Here is a 27,866-nt window from a genome sequence, read left to right on the forward strand (position 1 = left end):
GTAGAGGACCGTTTATATTCATTTGTGTTATATGATGGAACCCCTGTAATATATTCAAAGTATTTCTATTATTGTCTATGATAATTATGTAGTCCACTGTGTCATTAAACCTTGTTGTCGCAGATATTTCCGGAGGGCCCCTGAAGGGCACGCGAATCTCCGCCCAGACGCCGTGACACAGCCGCTCTTCCTCTTCTCGCTCAGGTGTATGATGTTGCTGTGGACGGGGCTGCTTTAACGACTTTGATCCCCCTGTGTACCTACATAAAATGGCTTAAAGAAACAGCCAGCGAGTCGCCATCGCCTCGGTGGCCTTTGACTGGCGCGTTTGTATTTCCTTGCCCTGCATGTGGAGCTGGAGCTGAGATGAGGCACTGACAGCGAGATGAGCATTTGAACTGTTTACCCCAAGAGGCATAAGCTAGCGGTCAGGCTAGCCCCATAGACTGACAACCAAAAACACCCAGAAGTAACTTGGATAAAACTGCACAGTCATGGCTGGACTCATCAAGAAGCAGATCCTGAAACATTTGTCCAGGTCAGTATGTGTTGGCAGTCAAATTTAAGAGCTCACTGAGATGGAGCATCTGCCAAACTGGTGTTAGCTAGTCGTCATCTCTTCTCATATTTCAATTGCGTTGTTGAATTACTCGTTTAAAGTACGCGGTGTCACTCGTGTAAGTGTGTTTTCATATGTTACCTTTCTTGGACATCATTTTTGTGACGCTAACCAGGCGTCACGGTTAGCACTAGCATCGCCACTGCTGCCACGGTGCGAGCGTGAGCGAGCGGCTTATCCCTTTGACACTTGCTACAGCAGGTTGTACCAGTTCTGTCATTGTGTCGAGTGTTTTAACGCCCCAATCTCTGCTGGAGCTACACAGAGATATTAAGAATCAGTGCTTCAAAACAGGGTGATTTGAGGAGTTAGCACGGGCACTGCTTTCTGGTAGACTTTGGACACTTCAGCCCACAGTCAATACTACGTGTAAATCCCCATAGCCACCTATTATCGGGAATATGACGTCATATCGCTAAACAATATGGGATTAGCAGCAATTGTAGACTAATGGTGATTTTAAAAGTTAAAATACTGGAGTTATTGTTCACATTAAAACACTGGGACACCACAGTGAGTTAGATATATTTACCAGTAAGTAGTAGCAGTAACTCAGCAGCGGTTCCACGGCTTTTTCGCCACTTTTTTATACTGTTTTTAGCTAATGGAAATGTATGCTAACAGCTGCAAAGAAGGCGGATCTCCATGGTAACTGTGGAATGTGACGTCATATGGCTAAGCATTATGGGATTAGCAGCAAATGTAAACTAATGGAGATTTTGAAAGTTAAAATACTGGAGTTATTGTTCACATTAAAAGACAACACAGTGAGTTAGATGTATTATTTACCTGCAGTAACTCGGCAGCTAACGGAGTTGTTCCACGGCTTTTTTTTCTCCACTTTTTTTATACTGTTTTTAGCAAATGTTAGTCAATGGAAATGCATGCTAACAGCTGCAAAGATGGTGGATCTCCATGGTAACTGGAATTTAACTCTATAGTTAAGCGTTATTAATGTTCTCTAATCCGGTTTGAGTTCATAACATGCTATTGTGGTTCATCGTTTTACCATCAAAAGAGTGGGAGCCTGTTCTTATTGCATTATTAATTGTTTTCCACCGTCCCTCTTAGAGATATTCAAAAGCAACTTTGTTGTGTTACACCTAAGGGAGGGGATAAGCAGAACCTACACATTAAGGTTGCAATTTCCCTTAACATTTCAAGATGACACCTTCTTCTGCTTCTTAAGTATTAGTCATGTTGCTTTGGGGTTGACCTGTAATTTAAAGTAATAACAAATGGTAGAAGACTTAAATCTGGTGACACCAGACTGAGCAGTGACAAGACATACTGTTATTATAATCTAGGTTATTTTGGGTCCACTACTTTCTACTTTGCTGCATAAACAACTCAAGTGTCATGCCCTTCATTGCCCGGTCACAGCCACCACACACAAAGTCAAGGACTTTGTGTGTGTGGTGGCTGTGCAAGTCTTTACACTAAGTAAAGTAAAAAAAAAAAAATCAGACAGCTAAGCCCGACACGATAACAAATTTGTAGTTCGATATATTGAGGCAGGAAAGTATCGCGATAAACGACATTATTGACTCTAACTATACTTGATGCTGTCAACTCTCAGGCATAAAAATGACAGTAAACCTTTGTTCTAAAAGTGCATAATCATATCCTAAAATACCACACAAGCTGCAATAAACATGAAATATAATGTAACTCTATTTGCTTCAGTTAGATTTCAAAGTTTTACAAAGAAAATTTGGGGGAAATGCTAATTAATGTACAGATGATAAATATCCAGCCCAAAAATTTATCGTGTTATTTATTGAACAATAAGTCGATATAGTAATTATCGTGACTGCCCTACAGACAGCCCAATAATCAGATCTGATGCATTTATATTCACTTCAGAAGTATGATGATCCAAAACCTCGGGTGTACAGCTGCCAGTGCTGTTGTGGATCTTTAGAGCAACTAAGCTATCTCCACAATTGAGTCTGACTTTGAAAATCTTCTGCTGTTTTTCATCGCAGTGTCAAAGCACATTATTGCAATCTGACAGGAGACTGAGCTTTCAATAGCTTCAGCTTTGTACCCCAGCCTTGCCCACTAAAAGAACTGTAAGGAACATTGAGACAAGCGCAGTATATTAATAATTAATATTTCCTATAGGGTTTATGTAGAGTTTATCAAGGAGTGAAGTACAAAATAGACAGCGCTTTCAAGGGTCTAGGATAATCTGTCTTGACATAAACGAAAGAGTTCAAGGTGGAATCTTATCTTAATCAGCACTACCATTATATCTGCCTTTTAGGGGGTACTGGAAACTAAAAACAAGTAGAGAAAAGCCGTGGAACTGTTAGCTGCTGAGTCACTACAGGCAAATACAACTAATACACTAGTATAGCTACAGTCCAAGTATTTTATGTGACTTATAATTCCAGTATTTTACATTTTGAAGTCTCCCTTGGTGTATTATCATGGAATGCGCCAGGTATCCCAGGATTCTTTGCGGTTTTCCCAAGCTTTAATGACTTTATTGAACGTGATTAGCGTAGCCCTGGGTAGGGAAGCATGTTTGAATACCTTATGCTAGTTGAAAGGAGCTGTATGAACTTTAAGTATGAGATAAAAGAGTATAAGCCACCCTAATTTTCACATATAAACACAACAGTAACATTGTAGCTTATACAGGAACAGCCAGTAGGTTTTTGGCTGAACTAAATGTACTGCCATGTTGTGTGCACGATGCTGCACCATGCTGCTTGACTTGTGAAAACCTTGAAACCTATCCCTTTCCTGCCCACTCGTTCCGGTGTCTAGGACTGTCAGTGTAAATATGTGGGGTTTGTCTTTTGTCTATACAAAAATAAAGAGGCTTCAGATCTCTGTATGCAGGATAGTACAAGTATTTTTGTATTAATTTGTCTGTTATTGGCACTTCTCCCCCGAAAGCAGTGAGTGCCGATGATGCACCATGGAAGTCATCTGCATTTGAAGAGTAGTTGTTCAGTGCCAGTGGAAAGCTCATGTGGCATGACTCATAACTGAGGTGATTGTGAGTGTCTCAGTCCTCTGCAGCTGAGAGACTGAACAGCTCCTCCACTCCAATGTATATGTGCGATATCTGAAAAAGTCTCACACACAAATAATGCTGGTAAATCAAAGCTATGATTTTTGTTTCCAGACTCTGACTGTATCTAACAACTTTCAACCACTTTTAAAAAATTGGACTGGTCATTCAGTCCCGATCACTGGTGTAAGACCAGCTGAAAAACCAGTTGACCAGTTGAAGTTGTATTGACTACTGTAATGCCCTGCTTTCAGGTCTTCCCAAAAAGAGTATCTCAAGTTTACAGCTTTAACAAAATTCAGCATCTCGTGTCCTGTCGAAGACCAGGAGGCGGGACCACATTACCCCGGTTTTAGAATCGCTGCATTGACTTCCGTGTGTTTCAGGATCAACTTTAAAGTTCTTTCAATGTCTTAATGGTCTTGGTCCTTGTTATCCTTCAGAATTGCTTTTACCTTTTGAACCTTCACGATCCCTTCGCTCCTCCGGCAGGGGTCTCCTAGTTATTCCTAAAGTCAACAAAAAGATTCACGGCGAGGCGTCTTTCCAGTATTACGGCCCTCGCCTCTAGAACGACCTGAGGAGGAGCTCAGGGCTGCAGAGAACGTTCATGTTTTTAAGAGCAGGCTCAAGACCCACGTTGTTAGTTTAGCTTTTAACTGACATCTATTTATTTAGTCCTAATATATAATATATATAGGAGGTTGTACCAGGCGTATTGTTATAAATGTTGTAATCTGTAAAGCACTTTGTGATACCTTTCGGTATGAAAAGCGCTTTATAAATATAGTTTGATTGATTGAAAATGGCCCAAAACAAACCCGTGCAAAATGCCATTTTTCAACTGGTCTTAACTTTTTGGTCGGGACTGTTATAAGATGAGGTAAAATAAGATAATCCTTTATTGACCTCACAATGGAGAAATTCACTTGTTACATCAGCTCTCAAGAAACGTGCAAAACAATGAGGTAGCAAATAGAAATATATTATGTAAAATCGGTAAAAAACCTTAAAGGGGCAAAAGGTATAAATAATAAAAAATAAGAATACAAATTTACAGTCCTAGTGCAGGTGGCTGATGAAGTGATAATGATACAGAGATTATTGCACATAGTTTTGCATAGTATTGCACATGAGTTACTTTACAGAAGTGTTGTAATGCAGTGGTTCCCAACATTTAAAAGCATACTGAATGAAATGAGGCCTCTGGTACCGCTTTGCCTGACTCCTTGTGTTCGACTTGGAATACAACGATCTTGTTCTGCACCTGTTAAATGTAATTTCAAGGTGGGACAAAAGTGGAGAGTGAACTAATCTGTAAGTTGTAACCCGTGACCTTGTTCTTTCCTTCAATACGAGTGGACACCGCGCCACAGGAGCATGGCAGGGAACAAAGTAAATCTTTTGGGTTTGTTTTTATAAAAAGCAGCCTGTTGCTCGCACAAAACAGCAACAAAAACAGAAACAGCAAAAAAGGCAGCGAGCCAAAATAAAGAAATAATAGTTAGCCGAGTGGATAGAGTTTATTAACTTCAGATATCAATAACACGTGAGCGATTTCAGATTAGATCAGATAAAACAATCTAATTACATACCTGCTTTCCAAGTTTGTTTATATTTCCTAGCACACACCCATACTTGCGGCAAATACTTGTCTTCTCTCTAGTAAACAATAATTATGGTGATAAATTGATTAAAAAAACATTAGAATTAAAAGAAAAACATATAATAATACAATATGTCTGGTGTCCCTGAATGACCTCATGGAGTGACTTTAAGTTATTGCCTCGCTGTAATTGCTTGGCAAAATTAATGGTGGAATTTCAGGACATCCGGAGAATCTTATGTAATTTAAATTTAGGAAATAAGTTTTAGGCCGTGAGACAGAGGGGTGATCTGTACCATTTTGAGGGATTAAACCGCATGGTGTGTCTGGGACTCCTGTTAAAAGACCAACAAGGAACCTTTCCAGATGACTTGGTATGGAAATTGGGAAATCAGATGGATGATGGTGTAGGTGCTGCCTCTTCTTTAATGCCTGATCTTATGTGTGATGATGCCTGGTCTATTGTCTTAAATGGGATTACTTGCTTTTCCTGAGTTCTTTACACATAATTTGATTTTCATTAGTAATAAATCCTCGGCCCCTCCAACCACCACCAACCACTCACTCACTCGCTTCATTCACTCAGGCTTCCTGGTGTTCCAAACGGTCTCCCATCCAAGTACCAACCAGGCCCTTCCCTGTTTAGCTTCCAGGATCTGACGGGATCAGGCAGAGCAATGACAGTATGGCCCTTGACACTCTGCAAAGATACACTTTCAAGAACCATCTGTAGCTTGTCTTTATCGTCGGGAAAAATGAGAACTGAATCTTGGAACTAATTTTCCCGACTACGGTGAAGGTGCCTCTTTGTGGCCTCTTTCAGAGTAACACTTTCAGATGAGGCATGATAATTGGCTTAGATTCACATCATCAATCAATTGTTTTGTATAACCCAATATCACAACAGGAGTTGCCTCACATGGCTGCAATTTAATAACGAAACTGCAATAACAAGAAGAATCATAAGGCACATACATATAATTCATAAACTATAATTTTGACCTCAAAAGGTTTACTGGTTGTCATCCAAAGAGTGTGAGCTGTCAAATAATCCACTGCTTACTCCCACTGTGGGAGTGGATTCTAATAATGACACATTTGTTTTTTTGTTTATTTATTGATGAGGGGTGAGGACAGAAAGTGGAGAGGAAACGAGACGAGGCCCAAGGGAGTCCCAGAAGCCAAATGGATCAGGAGGAGGAGGCACCTGATACTTGATCGTCTGCGTGAATGAATATTTCACTGGGCACACGAGTCGGGCGCCGTCACTGCTGCCCACTGTGTACAGTGTTTACCACTTCGCTCTATGTGTCCAATGACAGGAGTTCGTCTCCCTCTTGTCTTGTCTCTCGCTGGGTTGTTGGCATTGTCTCAAAATAAGTCCGAAGAAAGTATTGAGAAAAACTTAATACAAGCTGAAATTATTTACAAAGAATTGTATATGAGATCATTTATTCAGTCATGATTTGATTATGTACACAAATGTTTTGAAAAGTGTTAAAAAGCATTAAGTGTCATGATGACATGCTGAGCCCAACCCATTGAATTAATGAGTCTCGGTTCCTGAGCTGTTGTGAAAAAGTGAACTACTGAACAAGCCAACCTATTGTCCCTCTGTCTGCAGAATCATAGAGGTCGTTCAACTTCCTTACCAAAACGATAGCTTTTTTTCATTGTGTGTGTTCTTTAAAAGTCTTTTCATACCATTGAGATTTTAAATCTCTGGCCCCAGAGGAGACCTATTTTATTTATTTTATTGTTTTAGTGGTAGGGGAAACCAGATCACTTCTAGGAAACCTACGCAGGCTCTACCTGGCCCAGGACATTCTTACTGTGAGGCGAGAGTGTTTACTGCACTTTCACTGTGTTTATTAGTAGACATTATGCCAGAAATAGAATGTGTACTTTGAGCTTTGATCTGATCTGATTCACAGTTACACCCATCTGCAGGCGCAGCAGAGATTAGTCAAATGATCCCTACGACAGTATGTGCTCTTTAATTTGACTGTAAAAATCACATACCTGGCAGAGGGTGACTTTTGCTTGGTGACATTAAGAATCAATGCACATTATGTTTTTTGAAAACGCCCTTCAAACAGTTGGCAAAAATCTATAAACCAATAAGTATCAGCCGCACACATGTAATCTATCTGAAACCGAAAGAGGTAGTTCATGGACTGGAGACTTATTGTTTGTTTAATAAAGCAATGCTCTTAATAAACACATAACCACCTTACAGTAATTTACACTTACAGTTCAAACACCTTAGCTTTGTCTCAAATGATGAAAACGTATTTTATTTGATCATAGTTCTCATTCTCTCGAATCTTGCTACTAAAAGACACACAAACTGAACCACAAAGCTAAGTTCTCTGTGCAAATGTTCCCACAGGTTTGCCAAGAACTTGTCGCCGGATAAAATCAACCTGAGCACGCTAAAGGGGGAGGGTCAGCTGACAAACCTGGAGCTGGATGAGGAGGTGTTGCAGAGCCTCCTGGACCTGCCCACATGGCTCGCCATCAACCATGTGGGCTGCAACAAGGCTGCCATCAGGGTGAGCCTCTACTCACTGGACAAACACCACACAAATATGAACAGAACCCTTCACATTTTAATAGAGACAATATCTTAAATAAAAATAGCCTATAAAATAAAATAGGTCAATCTTTTTCTGAGGGCAACATTAATATATAACGAGATAACAAAATAAAGTGCTCCATATAAGATTTTATATTTAAACATCAGCTTAAGATTACCCGTTTGTTTTTGTTTACTTAATAGCTTATCTGAAAGTCTCAACCAGTTGCACAAGAAAAAGACTCAATAAACATGTTCTTTGTTTACTTTGTTAAACAGTAGCTCTGTCTTGAGGTAGACATTAGAAGACAGATAACCATGCCCTCCTTCATTTAAAGATTTTGTGCAAAAACACCAGCCTGTCAACGGCATCCGGCTTCAGACATGATCTGTGGGAGGTCACGATATTGCCCCTGCCCTGAAGCAAGTACTACAGCACAAATTTGAACCACATCGATATATACAATATGGTCTAATTCCATGACTCATTTTAGTATATATTGATATATTTTAATTATTGATGTATCGCCCAGCCCTAATTTTGTATCCACCTTGTGCTTTTTATTTTGAACAAAATTATTTTTATTTTTATTATGCTGCCCAAATTTCAGTGATTCTATATCCTATGTCCTAGTATGAAATCCATCTGTCATGTCATAATTATTTCATTAGGTAATTTTGACTATAGTCCATGTTTTTAGCCAACTGATTAAAAAGAAAAGGACAAAATGAAAGAAAATGGATGCTCCAAAACGTATAGCACACTTACACCCCCTGCTGGAATATTCTTGCTGAAGCAAAGTATTTCTTTTTTATAGGCGATTCTGTTCATCCCCCACAACCACTTTTGCTCATTCCCGGCTCAATCTTTGCTGCTTCCTGTGTGTAGATCATATTTTAACGTACAACATTTATTTTCTTTTTGTGCTTTTTACAGATACCATGGACAAAGTTGAAGACTCATCCAATTTCTTTGGTATGGCTAAACATTAAAGAATTGTATTTCTGGAATGTCAAAATAAATTATGGATTTAAAGCTTTTTACTGTATATGTCTCCTGGTTCAAGTGTGACTAATGCAGCAGTGGTTACACTACAGTCAATGTTTCTGCTTCTCTTCCGGGTTGACAGCAGCCTTTCACCATTCTGCACAAACTGGTTTCACCTATATATTGTATAGTAATTGTTTACAGTTGTACATAGTGTAGTTAAAGGAGTGTAATAGGAACATGCACGTCTTTGTTGTGAATGTCCCCAGGGGGACGTTAGACCTGCCGCCATATTTGACATTCGTACTTTAATGGCCTTTCAGGCGTTCATCCAAAGTCTTGCACTTTTCCTCACTTTGCCTTTCCAAAGTTGCATGCTGGCTTCAACAGTTATTTAGTTGTTTTTTTAATATATATTATTATTGCTTTATTAGTTCAAGTTCTTTGTGTTGCTCATCACGGTGGCAGAATCTCTCAAAGGGCAGCCACCTCCCTGAGCAGGGCGCAGGTGTCAGGTTTACCCCAGATTGCAAATATCCCCTGCAGACTCTAGCGGCAGCAGTGCACCATGTTGAATATCGTCTCCAACATCTGAGACTGTTTATTTATTGATTAGACTTCACAAGCTTTTTTGTCTTTATTGCCATGCCAAAAAAAAATAACTTAATAGATTCACTACTAAGGAGCAACATTATACTCTACTTGGTGCTGTCCAGTGTGATTTTATTTATGTCAAAAAACATATTGGAAAAGTTTGTCTCCTTTTTGTTTACATTATTTAGACCTTGGATAAAGTTGTTATGGAGATGAGCACTTGTGATGAGCCACGTCCCCCTAATGGCCCGTCTCCCATAGCGACGGCATCCGGACAAAGGTAGATATTTGGACATAAATGTTTTGCCATTTGTGTTATGGTGTTTTATACTGAAATGCTCAGGTTGCTGTTTTGTCTTGTTCTCATACAGTGAATATGGCTTTGCTGAGAAGGTGGTAGAGGGCATCTCCTTGTCTATTAACTCCATTGTGATCCGGATCAGCGCAAAGGCCTTCAATGCCTCCTTTGAGCTGTCGCAGCTGCAGGTCTACAGCGTCAACCCGAGCTGGAGCATCGGTGATCTGCGTTTCACTCGCATTCAGGACCCTCAGAGAGGAGAGGTCTGTCTTTATAAAGTCACTACTTTCCCCTGTATTGTTTACTAATAATGAATGATGGGTGGAATTGTTTGTCCAGATCCTTACCTTTAAAGAGATCAGCTGGCAAATGATCCGCATTGAGGCTGATGCCATCCAAAGTGCTGAGCATGAAATGATCAGTGCCCCCATCCGCCTCATCACGAACCAGTCCAAGATCAGAGTGACTCTCAAGAGAAGGGTGAGCCTTGGGGAAGCGTGTTTTCTAATTTTCCTGTTAAATCTCTGCACAGAGACTTTGTGTACTGGTGTATCCCTCCGCCGCCATCACCTCACCGTACTATGATTTTAGGATGGACCTGTAGTGTTTTTATTTTCGCTGGATACATGCCGTTAAGATCACTTCATTTAGCTTTGTGCATTAAAATGATCTAGCCTACTACTCGCGCCAGTGAAGTGTGGAAAGAGTCGGACGGGTGAGTGTGCGCTGGTGTGAGAGGAACGTGAAGTAGAAAGCAGAGTGTCACTGAACTTCAGAAATCTTGTGAATAATTAAAATCATGTTATGTAGAAAAGTAAGAGGGAGTGACATAGGGTCCAGTAGTGACAGTTAACCGGTTAACCTTAAACATCCTTATTGAGCCTTGACAAGATTCAATGAAAACAATACCTCATAGAATTTTGCTTTTACAACATGAATTGTTAAAGCAGCAAAGCATTGTTGCAACTTCCAGAAACCTCATGTTTAACAATTACAGATCAAAGATTGTAATGTGGTGGCCTCCAAGCTGATTCTCATCCTGGATGACCTCCTGTGGGTGCTGACAGACTCGCAGCTCAAAGCCATGGTGCAGTACGCCAAGTCGCTGAGTGATGCCATGGAGAAGTCCGCTCAGCAGAGAAAGAGCATGGCCACTGAAGACGAGGTATTAAAGGGACTATACAGAGTTTAAAAATGTTAGAATTGTGTATCTTGTGAATGTATTTTCCTCCCCCTACATGTTCCAACAATGTCCTAATATGTAGAATGAGCCCAGACATATTCACCACACCTGCCTCTAAAATCCTGCATTGTCACTCAAAGCGGTGTTACTTCGGGTCTGATTTGCCGTCATGCACGAGCTTAATACAGAAGGTGCAGTTACATGTATGACCTGAGGTGGCAGTACTGAGTATAAAATGGCTAATTTGCATCCAGCCCCTTTAACTATAACTAACCTCCTTGCAGAAAAGCATTCAGGCTGAGGGTCCGCCGGTCAGAACCGGGGCGTTGATAGGATCTGTATTTCTCATATCCTTCTGCTGTGTAGATTGTACTGATGTAAAATCATTTAATCATTATCAGCGGTTAAACTCTCTTGAATCATTTTGTTAAGTTTGTTTGTGTGTGTGCGTACTTAATTCACCAGGCGTCATCATCTACGGCTCAGTCAACCCAGCAGCTGCGTACCCAGCAGGCTTCCACAGCAGCAGACCAGAGTGCAACAATGGCAAAGTTATTCAGTGACTATGATGTGTGGGAGACATCACACCATCTTCAGATAAAGCATCTCGACCTGCACATCTGTGATGACATCCATGCCAAGGACAAAAGTGAGCAGTGAGTGTGTTTGTAGATTTACTAATGTTGATCTAACATTTTGCTTAACTTTGGCGCTTTTCAGCTGTTAACGAGCGTGTAACAGGTGGAGCCATGCAACTGTCCTTCAGCTCCATCACTCTGGACTATTATCCTCTCCACAAAGCAGGCATGCTGTGTTTTTATTGTAAATTCTAACTTAACTTGTATTGTAACTTGTTTTCATAAGATTTGTCTTGTTCCTTAAGGTGGCAGTTGTCTTCATTGGATGCATTACGGAGAAGCCACTAAAGCCAGAGAAAGCTGGGCTCGACGCCTTTTAGAGGAGTTTAGGTCAAATGTGGAAGTGTTGAAGAGCACTGTTAGAGACCAACAGTCCTCAACAAATATTCATGGTTCACCACAGCATGGTAATTTATTTTATTGTATTTTACTCCTAATTGCATAATTTGTGGCTAATTTTGCATTTCAGTGTTTCAGTGATTCTGCTTTTAGATATAAATGTGGGTCTGACACAAACCCACATGTTCTCTCACCAAATTCCTTTCTCTTTTATTTACCTCACCGCTGTGGGTTTGTGTCCTCAGTGTCCCTTAGGGACGATGTGTCACTAGGAAGTCAGGCGAGTGCAGAAGGTGCAATAGGGCTTAGAGAAGCAGAAGGAGGAGTCGTAGAGTGGGGCCTTCAAGCACAGCCTCCAGCCCAGTGCTGCTGGTGCCTTGAGACAGGTACCACGGTGTGGTGTGCACAGTTTGGTGCAGTGATACACACCTTTCATTAGGATAACGGGTTTCTCCCTTTCCGATTGAGTGATGCTTTCTGCGTATCAGCTTGTAGTGTATTTTGTTCTTATTTTTGTCAGATTTCTCATCAATTTTTATTATTTTTTTCTCCAGGTAAAATAAACACCAGCTCTTCTTTCAGTCCACCTCCTCCTCAAACTCCCAAATCTCAGCTCATGTCGAGCTCTTTAGTTCTCAGGATGGCCGATTTTAGCATTTACCAGGTCTGTGTTCTATTAAGAAATAAACTAATTCTGTGCATTAAGTTGAACTAATTTAACTTTGAGCAACATTTCAACAAACCATGTTCTAGGTTTCCACTGCAGACCAACGGCGCTCTAGTCCCAAGGCAATGATCTCCTGCAATAAAAAGTCTTTGTACCTTCCTCCAGAGATGCCAGCCATTCATGTGGAGTTTACAGAGTACTACTTCCCGGATGGGAAAGACTACCCCAGTAAGACGCTGCTTTACTTTCCTCCCATGTATTGAATATACCAAAACAATTCTGTGGTTTCTGATAAGTAATCCGCTGGTATTTGTTAGAGAATTAACAATGCCGTTCGAGAGGATAGATGAAAAAGAGGCAGCAGTCTGGATGTCTTATACAGGAGAAGTTTTTTTTACCGGGACCCGGAGACATGAACTCGAGACATTGCGCCAGTCCTACCATTCAAGTCTGTCTGTGCTTCCACAGAAAAGGGATAAATACCCTCGTGCGTCATACTGATACGCAAGCATTCAGTGGCTGAGAGTGGGCGCCTGAGCACCACAGTCAAGGCTATGACAGAGATAGTACGACTGTACAGCCTGACCCAGTATGATAAATAGCGATTTAATGTTATCCTCTAACAGTATTTACCATGTAATTAAGTGACTGGCTCTGAATCCAATCACTGAGTCATGCTCCAGCTCCAGTAAGTTGCGTTCACATGACATCACAACACTCTAAACAGCCTATAGTTTATAACTGAGGCGGAGGGCTACTGAAAATGTGATTGTGGGCACTATGGTAACTGTAGTACTGCAGATTTTTTTGTCCTAGCATCTATCATTACCAAGACAATCAACATGAAACCAAAACTTCCTCAAAGTTCATTGTCTCCTCTGTCAGCAAGTCCAAATTAAGGTCCAATTTGATTTGTGATTTTGGCCAATGGAAAGGACTTAAAGCCATAAAATATGTCCAATCACTTCCAAATACTAATGAGGTACAACATTTGTCAATTTTCTGTTTGGAGATTTCTTTCAAAAACGGTCTTTGTCCTTTTAGAGTTATATTGGCACCTGCCCTTCACCTGACATTATCGCCTCATCACATGCTAGAACGTGAACGCCACCTATTGGCTTCTGTAAAGCAAAGGTTATGAGTAGCAAAAAGTATTACATGTTTCCATCTGTCTGCTTTTCTTCTTAGTCCCATGTCCGAACCTGTTTGCTCAGCTGAATGCCCTACAGCTGGTCCTGGATCCTCGCAGCCTCGTGTGGCTCAATCTTTTCGCCCTCGACCTCAGGCAAAGTCTGGAACAGTTCATGGAGATCTATAAGCTCACTGACTCCCAGAAACCAGATGAACATGTTGACATTAAGGTTGATGGCCTCATGTTAAAGGTATTTAAGAAAGCACCCTATAAAGCAGAGGTCCCCAATCTTTTTCCTCCTGTGGACTAGCACCAGGAGGAGAGAAACTGCAAAGAGCAACGCCCTTGATGCTGCGCTGATTCTGTCAATTAGCCTCCAGATCAAATGTAAAAAAAAAGTGCGAGTGCTCAATTCTGGTCGAGCTTATGCTTCCCTGTAATGGTTCAGGCCATGGGGTCAGGTTCGAACAGAAAGTGAATGGGCTCGAGTGGGTCGGTAGCCTGCTACAGGACAACCCACGGCCCGGTTCTAGTCCACAGCCCTAAGGTTGGGGACCCCTGCTACAAGGTACAATATTATGTACACCTTGTAGCAGGTGTACATCATAATGATGAGAATTTTCCTAATATTATTCATGCCTGTCTTTCTGTAGCTTGTGATTCCCACTGACAGAGACTCTTCTCTCCCCGCGGATCTCCCTCACTCTATTTCGGTGCAAACCTCTGAGATGGTGGCCACAAACACACGACATCCGGCAAACTGCACCCGCTCTTGTCTTGAAGCGCTTCTCCAGGCTTTCCAGGAACAGGACTTCTTCTCCTCCTCCTCAGATGTATCATTCCCTCGCTCTTCATCCTCTTTACCTCTCCTTAATCCTGTCTTCCATCGTCACGCACATGAAAAAGATACAAGGCTCCATGAGATCTACAATGGCCTTGCGGTGCCCTCAATGTCCACAGACTCTCTGAAGATGCCAGCTGCCAGTGACTTTTGGGCACTACACTTTGCTCAGTTTTGGGTGGATTATGAAGGCAGGGGTCGTCCTCAACCTTTTGTGGACTCTTTTCCTCTGACGGTTTGGGCTTGTCAGCCCGCGAAGATACTCCAGCATAAAAACACCCGGAAACATACACCTGATTTAGGAATGTCCAGGAGCACTTCTGCAGATGGAGTTGGCCGGTTGCAGAGGAAACGTTTACTTAAGGAGTATTATAGTAGTGATGGTGCTCCACCCCCATCACCAAGCAATAATGCATCACAGCCTCCTACGAATGGACTTCATAAACCACTCTCACTGGACAGCCTGTCTTCAGCATCCTCAAATAAAGATGCTAATGTGCATATTTTGGTGCATGTACAGAAACCTTTAAGTGCTCAGGTAAGGCTAATATGTTTAAAATCCCATTATCATAAAATGTATGTATATTTGACATGATATCTGTGTTTAGGTGAGCCATCGACAATATGTGTTCCTCATGCATCTTCAGCGTAGTATAAAAGCTCTTAAACAGACTTTACAACAGGATCTTGAAGAGATGAGCTCCAAAAAAGACCCTGCTCCAGACCAGGAGCCATTCACTGCCTGCCTGGGCCTTCTGCTCCAAAGTGCAGAGGTGTCTCTCCTCCTAAAGCCTGTGCCTCAGCCCGAGGGCTCACCTCTCACATCCGAACTGTCGCCATCCGAGAGCAGAGGGACACTCGACCCGCCCCGTGAGCCAGCAGATGGAGCAGACAGAGTTTCTGAGGAGGCAAGTGGAAGGCCAGAAAGTGGAGCAGCTAAAGGCCCATGCACTGTGGACCAGCTATTGTGTGGAGAGATTTTAGAGGATGAAGTTTCTCAGGGAAGGACTCCCCTCTTGCCTGCTCCCTCCACAGCATGTTCAGAATCATATCACAAAGTCTCAAATGATGAGATGACTTCTGCTAAGAACTCTGAGAAGTGGAGTTCAGAAGAGAAGCTGATGGATGGTTTAGGTGGGGTCAGTGAATTATCCAAGTCTCAGAACTGTGATCCTCTGTGTGATCCACTCAGTGGTACAGAATCAAACGACAAAGACAAGAACGCTAGTGGAAAAATGGCCCAGTCTGTATCAAGGTAATTATATTGTTACACAAAATGTTCATTTGCATATTCATATAAATTCACACTCCTGAGCATTTTTTATTTGTTGTTTAGTAAAACGTAGCACTTTATTTATTTTAAACTTTTGTTTTTGTATGTTTAATGCCAGGTCTATCCATAATTTCTTTGTCACACTGTTAATGTGCATTTCTGCTTTGAGTTATTCAATTTAAGTTCTGCTCTTTAATTTCATGTCTGCTTCTGTCAGCTGCCAACTCACTTAGTGTTTGCCTTCACTTATCTTCACTCTTAACTCACTGTACTTCCTTTACTGCTGCTAAAGCTTTGCTTTGACCCACGAGAGGTGTGTGTTTTCTCTCTATCAAGGAAAGGAAGTTTGTCTGTGGTTTCTGATCTACTCAGCTCCTCAAACTCCTGCAGATCCACCTCCCTTTATTCCATGTCCAACATGTAAGGATCTGTGCTAGCTACTTAAGAGTTGGGCTGCACAATTATCTTTGTTACATAATAAACACAAAGAGGTGAACAAAGCCAAATATCCATTCTTTTCCCAGTCCCAAGCAATATTTAAATCAAATAAAAATACAATTATTATGTGGAAATAATAATACTGCATGTAATTACAATAACTTATTTCTTACATATTACATTATGGTGCAGCCCTGCTACTCTGTGTAGGTGTTACCTGTATCCTGTCCTTAAGTATTCCCTCCCTCACTATAGGCCTGCATTTGCATGTGTGCATGATCCAGTATGTTGAAACTTGTGTGCTTCTCATGTGGAGTCTTGGTTGATATCCCTGTGCTTGGAGTCTACTTGTTGAATTGTTTGTGATATTTGATATCAATTTTAGTTTTCAGTACTAAGTTTGGGATTTTTTTGTGTACAGTGTACTGTCCCTGCCTTGGCTAAAAGACTGAACAACGCAGAACTGCACTATTAACTTGTTTGTTCTATAACAGTTTCTAAGCAATTATGTAATAATTGATGACATTGCAATTAAATGTAATCGTTCACATTCCATAATCATAGGTTTTAATACGTTATAATATCTGCCATGTTAATGTAATCTACACTTTGTATTCCAGTGGTCGTTTGATGAGGGATCGCTCTCAGTCCAATTTTTCAGTGACATATAAGAACATGAAGAAAAGCCCATCTCTGCAGTCTTTGGACAACATTTCAATAGACAGCTGCATGGAAGATGGAGACCCCTACAGCCTCCTGGAGAGAGGTATGCTGCAAACCTGGAAATTCAGTGGTTCCTGGCGTAGTGTGCATGTTCTCTGATAAACAGCAGATGGCGCCATTGTGCTTGTGCCGCGACATGAAGGCCTTACTGAGAGTGATTTCTGACACTGTGCACAGATGACGTCTCCATCTCAGGCTTCAAGGATGTCATGAGTGAACAGTGCGCTGCAGAAAGTGCCATGGATAATGCTACAGGGGCGATGACCAGTCGGACTCAGGACGGGGGTGTGTCTCCAGACACCGTCAGTGCCACCTCGCAGAGCATCGATGAGCCCAACAAAGATACAGTAAGAGATCTCAATGTGGAGCTTCAGCTCTCTTATACTTTGGGCTGCGGTCAGTGTGGAAGGTTGCTTGAACACAGTATTCATACCCCTTCATTATCTTCTATTATTATGTTAAAGTGTGAAATTATTAATAGTTTTAGTACAAAAAAACAAACCTACACAGGCTTTTGTTGAGGAGTTACAGTTCTGTATGTGCAATAAAAGGAACTTACCACCGACCTAAACCTTAATGCAGCACAACAACGAGTCCTGAACTAGGTGTGTGTTTGGAATTTCAATTCTCCATTGTTAAATTTAGTTAAATGTATTCTAAAATTACTGTTTGTCTGTTTATATAGGAAATCCACCTTTTTAGAATTGTTGCCATTGAAAATAAATGTGAAGTTGTGTGAAGACTAAAGGTAAAAACTGTGTGAACCCTTGTGTCCCTCAGGTGTCTGTGCTGATGCTGAAGGTGCAGTCAGTGTGTGTGGGCATGGAGGCGGTTGGTGAAAACACAGCTGCAGCTCTGGAGGTGGGCCGCGTCACATCCAGTCAACTCGGCAACGTCAGCCTCCGACAGTACCTGAGCAACCGCAGCCTGGGTGAGAGACTCCTCTGAAGCTCTGGGGGGTTCACTGTGTGGAGTGTGTTATGTAGCCTGGGATTCCTTGCACCTAAAAAGAGCATGGTTTGCGTTTTTTCCGTTGTTTCAAAATGTTGATGAAAAATATGTTTGCATAAAATAATTATTGTATAAGCCTGCTACTATGGACACACGCTTATACAGATGAGGTTAGATTAGCCTTTATTGCCTCCAGACAGGAGAAATTATTTTAGACATCAAGGGCTTCAAGACAACACATCACAGTTGGAGCAGACAGTTCTCACATCCTCACAATTTGCATCAGCGTTATTTAACAGACCAAGAGCAACACATGACAAGGAAGAAAGACTGCATTGCACCTTCCCCTGGGCCCTAAAGTAGTAAGGTGCTGTTGATATAAGCCGAATGCTCATCTCGGGTCGGCCGTTGCATTATGGGTAATGGAATTTTTTTCGTCTACCAAACAGTATTGATAGTTAGCGTAAAGCAACGAAGAAAGCTCTGATTTGGACCGTTGTAGCCGCTGGAAAGTTGATGATATAAAGCGTTTTTGTCGTCGCCGTGGAACTTGTTACAATATTAGCATAAAGTCTATTTTTACAACCAGGGCTGCGAACGGAGATAGACAGAAAGAAATGAACGGCCGTTCATATGTAGAGATGCTGTCAAAGTGACGACCAGCCCTTGTTCACATAGTAGTTGGAATAACTATGTGAGAAAAACTTTTCTGACTGTTGGACAAAGCGCAGGGTCTGAAACTGTGGCCTCATGTCAGGACATATTCAGGACATTTAAACTGGAATAAGAAATAAACATGTAGAGTTCTTTATTTTAGTCAATAAGGAAGTGGACAGTAAACAAAATCTTTTTTTATCATTATTGTGACCAGAGAGATCCACGTACACATACGGGCCAGGCCATGTAAATTTACTTAATTATTTGTATTTTTTACGAGTGATCTGATGGTGAACAACATAGCTAATCGATCGCTAATTTGACAGACGGAAATGTACCCACTATATCTAACATCAACACCGTTACGAAACTTTTCCCTGTGATTTCAAGACGAATTTAAATGATTTAAAAAGTGGTGGCGTCTGTGTCGGGCATATCCCAGGTAATGTTGCCCCCCTGTCCGCTGTGGTCCGCTGTGGTCCGCTGTGGTCCGCTGTGGTCCGCTGTGGTCCGCTGTGGTCCGCTGTGGTCTGCTCCTGCCTATGGAGCCACCGTCCTGACTTTTCCCTCGCTTTGAAGATGTTGACAACATAAATATTTGCAAGAAATATCACTTGAGACTTATAGTCTTTAAACCAATGCCTGTAAGCCTTAAAATTCACTTCAGTGTTCACGCTCCGCTACCTGGACTCGCTCACACATTTCAATGGCGGAGTGGTTTGTTTGGGCCAAAATTAGGAGCCTGATTGACTCACGAGATGGGCATTCGGCTTATTGCACATGTCTTTTTTTTGGCCTGAATAAAGTGTAGTAGATATTGCACTTCCTTTAAATGCAGTTGCGTTTGCAATCTTCCTCAAGGCCTTTATGTACGATTAACTTTAGGATGCTGATGTCACATATAGATAGGAAACGAGGAGATCCTTGTTTGGAGTAGATTGTAGAGTGTTTTTGTGAACGCCTAAAAATTCCATGGAGGGATTTGCCTTTTATCTCTCAAAATGCATATGTTGTGACCAGGGATAATCAATAAAAATTGAGACTTTCAGCCACAAGATTAAAGGAGCTGTACTCTATGTTCCTAGTCGAGTGAAATCTATTTTACCCTTTGCAATATATGGTGTTCACAGACCTTTGTGGAGAAATAGAGACGACATTGTGGCATCTGGAGCAAACGGAAACCCAGAATTTGTACTAAAAACAAAAGCCTAATGCAACCAACAAAATTAAATTGCTTTTTTTTTTTTTATGGGGAAAAATCAGTACAGGGCATTTGATATGGCATATCGCAAACATATTGTGAAGGGTTTAACGTGGATTTTCTGCTTGGTGATTACTTTCAAAAACAATGATTTCCTCCTGTGCTCCATCTTATTTATTTCAACTGATTAAACAGCATTATTTTTCATGAACTTGAACATGTGTATTCAGACTAACAGTCACCCCTCCACTTACCTTGCCAAAAACTCCCCACAGGTATGGTGAGTTCTGTACCAATACCTGCTCAAAGCCAAGGTAACTGCTGAGTGGTTCTACATCGTCCGTAAATTAACAGCATGCTCCTCATTGTGTCTGCATTTGTGCTTGTGCCTGTACTTGTGTTTTCTCAAGTAAAATGCCATTTCCTGACCGAGCATATTTACTCCAGGTTATCGACCAGTGCAATCCCAGCCGCAAGATTGTTTGTTAGAGTGATGGATACGCCATTGCCCTTCTTCTTTCCCCTGTGTGTGTGGAGTACGTGAAGCTGTAATGTTATAATAGACAACGTTGCATCCACATCAAAAGCATACTCGTGGGACTGGGACAATACACTTTTGTCACGATCCGATATGTATCGTGATACTCAGGGGCCGATACGTACTGCACAAAGGAGTGCATGATGAAAATGAAGGCCATGCTCAATGTATCGTACGTGACAATACGCGTCGTATCGAGGCATCTGTATCGTGATATGCAAATATGTTTGTCTAACCACAGTCTTTATTTAGAATGTATCACAACTTGCACTCTAACCACTCCGATAAAAGTCGTCATTTGCACACGGAGCTTATTCAGCATAATAAAAACCTCCATTTTGTGCACCTATGTGATCCCTTTTTCTTAAAATTTGGAATAGATCTTGTATAATGGACACTCTATTGCGATACACTTGAATTGCGATACATAGTGATGGCCAAAAAACCTTTTGTATCGCTCTTGTATCACTCTTCCTGAAGCAGATAGTCGGAGCCTCTTTCAGTAACATCTGGTCACGGGACTGTCTCGAAAACTGCTTCATTCTGTGAGTTGCGTATCGTGTCTCAAAGCGGGTCATCGGCACAGAACGTCTCACTGAGCTGTCTTTAGCAGCGAGGTGCTAAAAAACGGATGTTTCCTCGTCCATATTCACCTTATTCCGCCCCGCCCACTTTTTGCTTTGTCTTTGTCCTGACACTTCTGGTCGAGTGCGAAGCCCGTTCATTTAAACGGAGAATGAGGGAAAATATTCTCCGCTCAAATCTGATGTTTAGTCGATTGATTTGTGCAAAATTGCCAATGTTCAGTTGCACCAACACGTCAACACTGCACCGTTTCTCAGCACGGCCGGAAAACGGCTTTGTTTTCGTGTAGTAACTGATTTTATGTGGACTTCTCCAGCCCCATGTCAACGGATAGGAGAAAAGGGGCTGGCACAATTAATGTTGGCGCCCACGCGAGCCTCCGGAGTAAGGTGAATAGTGATGTAAATCATTAGTCATAGATAAATAAATGTGCTGTATTTCCCCCATTTCCCATTTAACTGTGACGAAAGTGGCTGTGGGCACAGAATACATTTTGTATTTTCTTATTCTTTACAAAGTTCTGCTTTTAAACAGATAGAAAAGCAGACGTGGAGCTGATCGGGCGAGGGAAACATAAGGAGCGTCATCTACAGCAAATAGTGCCAAAATTAGCCTGACTGAATGAAGTTAAAAGATCACGCATTGATGTCTTGCCTTTGAGCAGCAGAGACGCAGGTGACTGAGGCCCCGCCCACTGGAGCTCCATGAAGCACAGACCCACGTTACAGAGAAAATGACAATCAATATCAATATCAAGCTGCAAATAATAAAACTGCCACATGTTTGAAACTTCTCTTGAAACACATAATTGTGTTGGTGCTTCAGTCCCGTTTATGAGAAGTCGCGATAATAAAGTTTGTCCACAAGAGGTCAGTGTTCAAACAGAATGAAACAGCTCAGAGACTTCGAAGGTAGACACTTTTTTGCTAGGAAAGCCTCAAAGTGTTACAAGGCTTCACTCGCCCATCACTTGCAATGCATTTCGTAAACTTTGTATCGGGATAAAAATGCCTCCAAAAACACAAGTATTGAAAGTATCGATACTTGTTATTGCGATCCAATCCGATATTTTGTCCCAGCCCTAATACTGTTTTTTCATGCGCACATGTTTTAGTGACCCTACATAAATATCTGCCTCTTTGCGCCCCAATCTCCTGCCCAGGTGCCGATAATGTCACAGAATAATCAATGAAGTTCCCATGAGTGGAGACACTTACTCCAAACACTTACTCCAAACTTGTTCTGATTCTGTCCACGGTTTTCCCTGTGCAGATTAGTTTGCCTGTATCTATCATTGTTTTTAGGTTTTACTTTTTTCATCACAGAAGGTTTGCACGCTCTTTTGGTGTTTTGTTTAGCTACATATTATGAGGTAGTTTCAATCTAGACGCTTGCTCCTTATTTTAGTTACTAGCTGAGACCCGGCCTTTGGCCGGGCCTCGCTAGTCTCCACATTAGATATTCAGAGATTGTGAGTGACTACAAAGAAATGTCCAACCCGTCACACAGTTCAGCGGTAGACCAGTGGTTCCCAACCCCATTCCAAAAACTATGGCCACTACAAATGAGTAAAAGAATGAAGGCTCAAAAAATGTTCAAACAAACTGCAATCGGAGTGTTTGATGCACCCGTGCTCCTCTCTTATAAAGTACGACAATATTTTGGCTGAACTTGGGGAACAGGATTCAAGAGACAGTGGAATAATTATGGATAAATATTAGGGGTTCAGCTGTAACGGTTTGGTTCACGGTGCAGGACCCGTGGTTTGGTGCATCACGGTAGTGTACAATAAAAAAAAAGAATGAGTAGGTTTTGAACTGAAATAGCCTAATGAGCGTTATTAGACAGTATTTATAACCTTACAATGAAATTGGCAATGCGTTGAAAGCTGCTTTAGAATCAAATGTACCTCTGGGCTCACAATACGTGAAAGCAAAATAGAAAACAAAAGGTACAGCAGCAAAGGAAAAAAAGAAAGGAAAAAAATCTACGCAGTGCAGGCCATGCGCTCGTTAAGGGGTTTCATTTTCGCTTTGACTCACACGGAGGAGAAATCAGTCGGAGCAGCGCGTTTGATTAGAGGCTCGTGTTTGAGCAGGTTTTTTTGGCACGCACGCACACGCACACACATACACACACGCACACATCGCCCTGTTTGGATGCGCGCACACGCACGGCAGTCAGATCGCGTGCACTCGCGTTTGTGTGACAGCGGGTTGTCCTCGGACAGCAGCACCGCGGTCCATATGGACCCGTGGCCAATGCCCGCGGCCGGTGGGACCGTCACGTGGGGGCCGGCCGCGGATGTCCACGCACACACTCAGTACTGTAGCCAGGCTTCCTGGTGTTCCCAAACGGTCTCCCATCCCAGTCCTAACCAGGCCCTTCCCTGCTTAGCTTCGGAGGAACGGTCTCCCATCCCAGTTCTAACCAGGCACTTCCCTGCTTAGGTTCAAAGTCGGTATGGGAAATAAACATGGCGGCGGCCATTGAGATAGCGTTTTCTATAATAGATAATAGATACTCATACTCATAACATTATGGCTAAAGTGACTGAAATTAGTTTTAAAAGTATGAATAGAGGACCTTTCATTTAGTTGAGTGAATGTTCCCATTGTTTGAGATTTCGACGCAGAAATAAAACGTATGTCTTCATATCCCTCACATCACTCATTGGATTCAAATCACCTGGAATGTATGTACCCTGACAAATGTAAAGCCCACTTTCATTTCCACCGCTGGCTCTTATCTCCGCGGACTCTCCTCCCTCTTCTCCCTCTGTCTTCTCAGCCACAGTGAACAGTCCTGTGGTCAGTGATTCAGAGTGGTCGATGCGCCGGCTTTGCCCCATTCTGCGTCTGTCTTTGGAGAGGGAATGTCTTTATTTCATTTCATTTCATTCCTCCTTCTCTCGACCTTCTCTTATTATTGTTTTTTACTAATCTGTGTAACTCCTCCCCCTCTACTCTAGGGCACCTCCATCGCCATCATTCCTGACTTATCATGGTCTTTCACTCTCTGGCTTTTCTTTCTCACACTTAACTCTGTTCCTCCCTTCATTTTGACTCATACATGTTCCTATGATATTCAGTAAAATGTAAAGCCCTAGAGAACATTTAAGTCGGTGGCACAGCACCAAGGTCCTGGTTTTGATACCCATAATGTTCTGGCTGCATCTGCTCATCCTCAGAGTGTCTCCTAAATCTAAAACATGTACAATAGAGTCCCCATTAAAAGAGATTCTGAACCTTAACAAATCTATCTGCTTGCGTACGTCACTGTCATCCTGCTTCATCTGACTTACTAATAACGGTATTGTTAAATATTCTGTTTATAGACATATAGTTGGTAACCATTACTTGTGTCCCCTATAGCTGGTGGTGAGGGGCTTTCGGGGGCCCGGGGTTTCCATGGACCAGAGGTCTGTGCCCGTCTGGAGTCCGGACCAAGCGCGGCGGCCCGCTCCGAACTCGCCAAACGCAACGGCTTCTTGACGCTGCATCTCCATGGATACCACGCAAGCTTTCTCATGTCCACGCTGCGCAACATGGCTCACTTTTTAGAGGATTACTCTGCCCCACAAGTGCTGCCAATGGAGATCAGTGTTATGGACACACATATCAACTTAAAGGTAAGTGCTGCTGTTTTGCTCTCCGCAGTTGCCAGACGAGCAGTCTGTGCAAATGTTTTATGTTCAATCAGCGATGAGTTTATTCTACCTTTTTCCCAAAAAATCATACTGTATTGAGCCTGTGCTTGCATGAGCAGAGTTCATAACTCACTGCTGGTGAATGTGCTGCTCCTATGACCAAGTTAAACAGTATGACCCGTGGTCTTATTGGAATTTGGATTTGAACTGAGTGCTTAATGACTTAGAAAGGCCTTTTGCCTCAAGTCGTTTTTGTATGGCCGAGTGATTTCACTTAAAGGAACAGGCCACAGTTTTTCCATACTGAGAGATTTTCTTACTTGAGCTTAGTTGATGTGTACCTGTCTGGTCTTTATGTGTGCCCTTAGTCATGCAAAAAGATGTTGTTAGCATTTAGCCTCTCCTCCTCTCCTCTATGGGGCCAAAGGGGGTGAAGTTAGAAGCGACCAAGCTCTTCCACGTTTCCCATATTTAAATACGGTTACGTGAGTAATTACACGATTACACGATCCAAATCTAGTTACAAAAAGTTAAACATGTTGATTTTCTAAGTGGATAAAAAGGGGAACTATATTGTAAGGCGTAATAACACCTTAGGCACTAGTAATATCGCAGTAATATCATCAGTTCACTGCCCCTTTTTATCCACTTAGAAAATCGACATGTTTAATTTTGTGTAACTATACTTGGATAGTGTAACTACTCATCTAACCGTATTTAAATAGGGGAAATGTGGAAGAGCTTGGTTGCTTGTAACTTCACCCCGTTTGGCCCCATAGAGGAGAGGAGGAGAGGCTAAATGCTTCTTTGGTCTTTTTGTGTGACTGAGCGCACGCACAAAGACCAGACAGTTACGCATCAACTCGTCTAAGCTCAGGTAAAAACATATCTCAGAATGGAAAAAACAGTGGCCTGTTCCTTCAAGACCTCATGTGGATAATTTCTCATTTATACACTTCATTTATATTCTTCTCTCACTCACGATAGCTTGTGCTCCTCTACATTGTGTCCTCCAGGATGATGACCCCTCTGATGGCCCGCCCAACATTGAGCCTCCCCCAATCATCCTCCATGTGAACGGTCTCATCGTACACAGAAAAGACGACGGCTCCTTCAGTATAGGAGGTACATGCTTAAAAACACATTCAACTTACAGGGTGTTCACAATGTGTACACGGATAATCCTGCTGTAACTCTTTAACAATGGGATTTAAAAAAAGTTTTGGATGACAAAGAAAACCCTAAACTTCATAAGCTCTGAATTGAGCGGTGTGAGTTCTTGCTGAACCCACTGTATGTCCAACATTAGATTTATTTCAGCGATTCTCTCATTCACGCTGTTTTGACTTGTAGGGGACACGGCTGCAGAGGACAAGCCCAGAAGAGAGAGACGACTCACCGACACCTGTCTAACTCCAGTCCCCGAGGCTGTTGGAAACATCTGTGGCATTTCAAAGACTACACAGACCTCTGCCCCACCCAGCAGCCCCCAGCCCTCAAGCAAAGAAAAGGTGCAAAACTGCTCTTACAGATGTACACTCTTGTTACCTGTGACGTTTTGAATAAATGTTTTCAGTAACTAAGACTCGAGTAGAAAAAGTAGAGACTCGTGTAAAGGTGAAACGCCGACTGTTTAAGTGTTGCTGTAATAGGACAACAAAAAGTATATATTAATAGTGACTCATTTATGGAGTATTGTGTTAAAAGGTCAGTTCTAGTCCAACACATTCATCTCATGATTGATTGAATGCCCTATGTCTTACTTAAAAATACATAAGCTAAAAGAATCTTGATGGTGAAAATGCAAAACTGCTGTAACTTTTGAAAATGGGGGGAAAAATTGAACAGTGCTTGAATTTTTTTCTCTCCAATTTACAATTCTACAGATGCTAATTGAAGAGAATGAATGCCTGAAAGTGGAGCTGTCCCGAGCCAAGATGGCGTTGGCTGAAGCTCAAATGGAGAAGGACTCCCTTTTGCACAGACTAAAGAGTCTCAAAGTGAGCCCCAGCTAAGGCTTGGCTCTCCCCCGTCGTCCCGCAAGCCAATTATTCATTCAGCCCACACCGGACCGCACCGCAGTAAAGAGGACAGCTGCTGATGGGCCAGAGAAAAGGTCACCAAAATAACTCAAGACGGCATCAACAGGAGAAGCCATTTCTGGATTAAAATGGCTCCCCATGTGTGTGTATTTATGAAGTGAGACATTGATTTTCATAAAGCATTGAAGACTCAGAAGTCGACGTTTATATAAGACCTTTGTGTTTCCATATGATCTCTAATGTTCAGTGGGGGAGTCCAGATCAGTCATTTACGCTACATTTCTGGGCTGTATGCAAGTGTAGATGTGCCTAAATAATACAATAACATTTAACAATACATTTTTGAAAACAAACAAAAAAACACTGAATGTGCTATGGATAAAAGAATGTCCGAAAACATCAAATTTTGCACTGTAGAAAGAATTTAACTGTAGGCCTTTTATCAGTAAAGGGCAAATAATGACGTCTTTTCTCACGGCCTCAAAAGATCCGGGGTTTGTTGAATCTCGTTAATGAATGTGAACTCAAATATTTTCTCGATAAATGCAGTGTTTCAGTTGAATGTGTGAATTTCATTCATAACAAGCATTTTATTCCAACGAGAGTGACTTTGTATCTTGTTTGAGCTGTTTCAACAAATTCCCATGTCTTAACTGTCATATTTTTCTATGTGTAAATAGAATACATGTGGCACTTTTATCACTTAAGCTTTGTATATACACGTGCTACAACTGTGAGAGAGTTTTGCTTTTGTGTCTTGAGAGCTGCTTTCATGTTTGTGTGTTTAAAAGACACGTAGATTACAAGTAGCTTGAATAATGTACAGTATGTGCTATTAAGTTTAGTTCTTGTGTTGGTGCCCATATCTGCTGCTGTTCCAGAGAAGAAAAACATTTCAAATTGAGAATAAAAAGATAACTAGTAACAGTTGACTTTCTAACAAGCACATGCTTTGTCTTGACACAGATGATTGATATAGTCTTTAGAAAAGCATTAGCATACTACAATCAAGAAGTCTGTAACCTGTGGTATAGGCGGTGCCAGATGCAGTCTATACAACGGTCATAGACTTGAAAACAAGAGAGGTCCATTGAAGATCCTGCTGCCCTGTCTCAGATATCGCTCTCAAGACTGCTATTTGCAAAAAGCGGCCGAAAAGGCCGCGGGACTGCAGTATTCTGTTTTGTTAAGGCTGCTGAAATTAAAAAGACTTACAATAAAAGAATAATTTAACTCATTACAACTTTGCTTGTTTCTTTTGGAGCAGTGTATTCACACTGGCACGTGGCAACTGCCCC

At 41.7% G+C, this 27,866-nt stretch overlaps 1 protein-coding gene across 4 annotated transcripts; it reads left to right on the forward strand.

Annotated features, from left to right (window-relative positions):
• Positions 1-161: 161 nt before the first annotated feature.
• bltp3b (bridge-like lipid transfer protein family member 3B) lies at positions 162-27,817 on the forward strand. Of its 4 annotated transcripts, none has more exons than XM_079582744.1 (24): positions 162-538; positions 7,646-7,808; positions 8,769-8,807; positions 9,602-9,693; positions 9,785-9,974; positions 10,051-10,191; positions 10,709-10,876; positions 11,360-11,543; positions 11,615-11,698; positions 11,778-11,939; positions 12,117-12,257; positions 12,426-12,535; positions 12,625-12,766; positions 13,727-13,920; positions 14,324-15,049; positions 15,120-15,766; positions 16,121-16,204; positions 16,843-16,988; positions 17,123-17,292; positions 17,726-17,876; positions 24,252-24,508; positions 25,543-25,651; positions 25,880-26,037; positions 26,413-27,817. In XM_079582744.1, exons 1-24 carry the CDS (start codon positions 495-497, stop codon positions 26,539-26,541), a joined length of 4,431 nt encoding a protein of 1,476 aa, XP_079438870.1. In that variant the 5' UTR covers positions 162-494; the 3' UTR covers positions 26,542-27,817. The 4 variants fall into 4 exon arrangements, with proteins under 4 accessions (XP_079438870.1, XP_079438867.1, XP_079438868.1 ...); XM_079582741.1 differs by lacking the exon at positions 12,117-12,257 and adding an exon at positions 20,030-20,068 and having other exon boundaries at positions 163-538; positions 26,413-27,816; XM_079582742.1 differs by lacking the exon at positions 12,117-12,257 and having other exon boundaries at positions 163-538; positions 26,413-27,816.
• Positions 27,818-27,866: the final 49 nt, after the last annotated feature.

The sequence above is a fragment of the Gobius niger genome (assembly GCF_951799975.1).
Source record: "Gobius niger genome assembly, chromosome: 2".
In the NCBI taxonomy this organism is placed as follows: domain Eukaryota; kingdom Metazoa; phylum Chordata; class Actinopteri; order Gobiiformes; family Gobiidae; genus Gobius; species Gobius niger.